The sequence below is a fragment of the Triticum urartu genome, chromosome 7A (assembly GCF_056163025.1).
Source record: "Triticum urartu cultivar PI428250 chromosome 7A, HENAU_Tu73, whole genome shotgun sequence".
Taxonomy (NCBI): domain Eukaryota; kingdom Viridiplantae; phylum Streptophyta; class Magnoliopsida; order Poales; family Poaceae; genus Triticum; species Triticum urartu.
The window spans coordinates 154541547-154546506 of record NC_141879.1 but is presented as its reverse complement, the minus strand read 5'-3'; the positions used below and the strand labels follow the sequence as shown (position 1 = coordinate 154546506).

Here is a 4960-nt window from a genome sequence, read left to right as displayed (position 1 = left end):
AGATTTGAACGCACGGTTTGAGAAATAAATCGTTTTGAATAAATGGATCTATGAAAAAAGGAAAACTTTCAGGTTGTTTTTTTGCAACGAATACTCCTTAATTAGTGATTTCGTTCAAAAACAAAGTGGCACGTTGTTTTTTTGGGCTCGCCTTATGGAGTTATGGGCCAGGCCGACCGAGTCTTCTTCCACTTCCCGGCCCCGCACGGCGCCGCCAGCCCGCAACCGCGCAGCGCCCTCCCCGTCCCCGCCATGCCGCGTGGCACTGGCAACCGCGGCCGAGCCGAGAGAGCAAACGAGACGGAGCACCTCGCCTCACGTGTCCTCCTCTCCCCCAAATCCACTCCGCTCTCCGCCACGCGCCGCTCCCCTCCCCCCTCCTCCTGCCCGCCTCACTCCTCTCGCGGTCTCGCCCCCGCCTCCGACGCCGCCTCGACCTCCGCAGAGCCACTCGCTCCCGATCCCAGCGACCAGCGCCCGGAAGAGGAAGAGGACGAGGACGGGCCCGCCCATGCTGACCTCCTCGCCCGGCCCCTAGGCTCTCGACAGCGCCACAAGGACGCGCGCGTGTCGCGGAGAGATGGGGTACCTGCCGTCGCTGGGCGGCAAGGCGGCGCACCTCGTCTCCGACCTCGCCACCGTCATCCTCAACCCCGTCTCCGGCCACGAGCGGGAGCGCTCCTCCCACCTCCCCGTGAGCGTCCCCCTCCCTTCCCCTCCGTACGTTTCGCCTTGGCGTACACCCGACCCAAGCGCTCGTCTCCATTTCCGCGCCTGTGCCTCGTAATCCGCTCGATCGGCCAACTCCTAGGATGCATGGCTTGCGGCTGGAGATCATATGTCTGTATGTCTCTGGACTACGCGGTGCGCAATCCTAGTGGTTTATGGCATCCTTTTGCTGTTGCGCTGCTAATTGAGATGGCTGGCCCTGTACTGGGATGATGATTATTGATATCTGAATGTTTTAAGGCCGCTATCGGTCAAATATAAACTGTGGGAGCGGGAGCATGGAGATCAGTTTGGACTTTGGAGTAGAGCTGTACAAGCAAACTAGAGGGGTATTGTGCGATTGACCAACCAATAGGTAGTTTCGACTGATGAATTGGTGCCTATTCCAGTTCTCATGTGTGTATTTGGACTTTGGAGAACCTTGACAAGAAAGGTTACTTAGTTTAATATCTAAATTTAGGGTGATATGATGTTTGGTTTGCGGGGTTTACAATTATTTCCCCTTTCTGTTGAGATGCACGACTCGCTAATGGCAATTTGTCAAGTGCCAAAGGCAAAGTTTCAGATGGAAATATCATTGTTGCCCATCGCTGCTGCTGCAACCCTTTATTTTTTGTGGTTGGAGAGTGGATGGTTTCACCTACCAGGACCTCACGCTAGTGCACATTCACTAGCCATAAGTCATTGAGTCCCTGTTTCTATGGTAGTTTTGTGAAAGAAAAGAAACTGAAGTGACATTCATGATAACTTGTTTAGGGGCAATTGGCAACTACAACGGCATGTACTGATCATTTTATTGATCATGCTTGGGCTAGAAGCTTAAAGTTCATATCTATCTTGTAGGAGGCCACTGAAGGGCAGGAAAATCTTTATGGTGATGAAGAACCTGAAATCCCTAATGGCCCCGACACATCTTCGTTTCGAGCATTTCTGATGTCATTTATGTCTGCATCAAGCTCTAGCAATGATTCAATGGAGATCATACCTGAGCAGGATCTGGATATGGAATACCCAACTTTAACACCTGTTGGGAGGGGAATCAAGGAAAGGAAGGGGTTGCTTAGTAGAGGCAAGCATTCCATTGGAAAGATTATTAACAAGGCAGGTAGACTTGGTGGTTTCAGACAAAAATCCGGCCACATCGTTGATAATGAAATAGCAAATCAAATAGAGTCAATGTCGTCCGGTTTCGCTCTGAAGGTATCAAGGGGGTCTGCTTCAAATCATAAGTTGCCACCTATGTCTGAACCATCAATGCTTTTATCAGAAATGATGCGAAATGTTCTTTATCCATCTCTTCCTGTTCTTGTTCAAGGAAAGAACTGGATGCTGGTTTACAGGTTATCGTTTGAATCCAAATATGTAGTGATTATTATCATTTTGTGGATGCAATTGATTATCTGATGTCTATTTCATAAATTGTCCAGTACCTGGAGGCACGGGGTATCTCTATCTACTCTGTACAGAAGGAGCATGCTTTGCTCTGGTGATTCACTTCTGGTATGCTGCATACCATGCTTTTGTATATCTTCCATTTTCATGCCCTCATTTGCAATATAATGTCATCTGAATATAGTATCGAAAGATACATGCTTGCCAAGTAGCACTGGCAAGTTTATATAACCTTCTTCATTCACCCAATTAATTTCGCATTCCTAAGCTATTCTATTAGAAGTTTCAGGACGTGGTAATGACTTCATTTTACTGGTGCATATAAAATTTTCCCGACAATATGTCTTTGGTCCTAGGATCTAAGCACCAAACTTGCTTTGGTTGCGTCCCACACCTTCCACCATGTTCTATACGAACCTGGATCATACATGCAGTGGCGTAAACAGGGGGGACCAGCAGGGGCCCTGGCCCCCCTAACGTCAGATATTTGCTACTTTGATGATAAACAGTGTAAAATCAGTCATTATTTGCTGTTAAAAGTGTATTTTCCTCCTGTTTGGCCCTCTCCAACATGTTTTAACAGCTCTCGGCCCCCTTGACCCATTTTTTCTGGCTCCGCCACTGCATACATGCATCTTAAAATTTCGTTGACTTTGGTGATATTACATTGTTGTTATACAATTTCCGAATTTCTGTCTACGTAATTCCCTGGAGTGAAGGAACAGGTTGTTTGAAAACTAAACATCATGCAGTCGTGAACACAAGGGAAGCTCACTGTCTAGTTCCAATTTATTTATGAGCAGTGCATGGATTACCAGAAGAAAAGATGATATGTTTACATATATATTTTTAGCTTCTGATGTCTAGTTCCAATTTGTTTGTGAGCAGTATTGAGGTCAGTAAGTTAAGTTGCTGCATGCATCACCATAAGAAAAGATGATATGTTTACATATATATTTTAGCTTCTAACTTTCTAAGCAAACAATTCCACTCTTTTGTCTCTGTTTGATTTCGTCCTTAGACACTGCAATCCTGGGGGCTTGAGCTACAGAAATTACTTTTTTGAACACAGCTATAGAAATTACTGTATACACAGTACTGTAGGTACTGTTTTTGTTTTGGTTAGAACAATGCTTTTCTTGATTTTTGTATAGTTTAGTTGCTCACTTCCATCTCCTAATTTGTGCTTTGACAGATAATTGGGGATAAAAAGGGAGCAGTTTTTGGTGGTTTGGTAGAGGCCCCTCTGCGGCCGATCATGCAAAGGAAGTATCAGGTTTCATTTCCACACATATTCTTATGGTGTTTCTTCGATGTGTATTCTACCTTACAGGGTTACACTGATTGTGTTTACGCCATCTTTCAGGGGACCAAGAATTGCTTTGTGTTCACCAATGTAGCTGGTCGCCCTGTTGTATATCGTCAAACAGGTACTTCTCTTTTACTTTGACAGGATTTGCATTGCATAAGAGAAATACACTCCTTTCTGCATTAGTTTCCACCTTTATAACAACCAGTACAAACCATGAGATGTGCCTTTACAGAAGATCAGAAGATCAGAAGATTAATACATTTTTATATGTTGTTGTAGATCCTATAGTAATTGATGTTTCTTCAGAGAAAATGTTGTGATAACTTTATTGCCTTCTTGTGGGGACCCCTCGTATTTCTAGAAGTAAATATCAGTTTTGTGCTCCTATTTTTCTTGCTTCCTTAGGATTACGGTTAAAATTTTCCAATTGCAGGTGCTAATAACTATTTCACGTTTTGCTCCCCTGAGTATTTGGCAATGGGAGGTGGTGGTCACTTTGCACTTTATCTTGGTGAAGACCTGTAATCTACTAATCTCTGACCTATCTTTCCACCTTGTCACACATAAATTTTATTTCGTTCTCATGTTAATGTGTCCGTGTGCCAACTTTAGCCACAAGCATGTGTTTTTACTTTTTACACCCTTCTTTGCAAGTGTCATCAGCTTAACATCTTGTTGATCAAGTGAGTCACATGTTCACTTTTGCTGTTTGATCTGTGCAGCCTGAATGGTTCAAGTTCCACCTCAGAAACGTTTAACAACCCATGCCTGTCACTTTCCCAGGACTTTGAAGTCAAACATGTTGAGGTACATGATCAATACTATGCATATCGATTGATTCTCAGCATCCCTGTTTCCTCATGATGAAACTTGAGAGTAACAATGTTTTCCGGCGCAGCTGTGGGGCTTCGTCAATGCTTCCAAGTATGATGAGATGCTCACCGTCTGCCGCACGGAGAAACCTGGAATTTGGAATTTGTGACTGTTCACAACTTTTCGGAACCGTTGAGACTTGATGCCAGGTGTTATTCTGATGGCTTGTACAGTTTTGTAAGTATATAGGCCTCGTTAGAGTCTGACTGGAAGTCGTAAAGTAAAAGGTATGTAGGAAAACTAGTTCGCTTGTGGATCTATGGAGGTGAAACAAGAGCGCAACTTCCTGATCGTGCTTGTAAATATAGTAGTGTACTTGAATTCTAAGCATTTAGATATGTACCAGTATACATTCCCCATGTTCCGCTTATCTTACCAATAATGCATTTGAATTGCCGTGCCAATATCATATGAGAATGCACACCTGCAATCCTTCTGAGAACAATAATGGGAAATATAGTATATCATTTGATTTACTTTGTTCTGAACACCTCCACCTGTTTGCTTGAGGAAAGGAAGGAGGAGGAAGATGACATCTAGAAAATCGACAATTGATGTGGCCCAACAGGAAGGAGGGAGATGGCATTGCGAAACTTCAAAGTTTTCCTCCTCCCGTTGGCGCCGCCGCCTAAGATTGCCTTTGGGCTGTGAAGG

The 4960-nt window shown here is 44.4% G+C and overlaps 1 protein-coding gene across 3 annotated transcripts; it reads left to right on the top strand.

Moving 5' to 3' along the window:
- Nucleotides 1-271: 271 nt before the first annotated feature.
- Nucleotides 272-4715, top strand: LOC125520383 (oxidation resistance protein 1). Of its 3 annotated transcripts, none has more exons than XR_007288664.2 (8): nt 272-694; nt 1573-2069; nt 2157-2229; nt 3317-3397; nt 3488-3551; nt 3867-3944; nt 4156-4240; nt 4332-4715. XR_007288664.2 is itself a non-coding variant. In XM_048685304.2 (8 exons), the coding sequence occupies exons 1-8, from the start codon at nt 581-583 to the stop codon at nt 4413-4415; spliced, it is 1086 nt and encodes a 361-aa protein (XP_048541261.2). In that variant the 5' UTR covers nt 273-580; the 3' UTR covers nt 4416-4715. The 3 variants fall into 3 exon arrangements, 2 of the variants coding, with proteins under 2 accessions (XP_087390825.1, XP_048541261.2); XM_048685304.2 differs by having other exon boundaries at nt 273-694; nt 3867-3954; XM_087534699.1 differs by having other exon boundaries at nt 3317-3551; nt 3867-3954.
- Nucleotides 4716-4960: the final 245 nt, after the last annotated feature.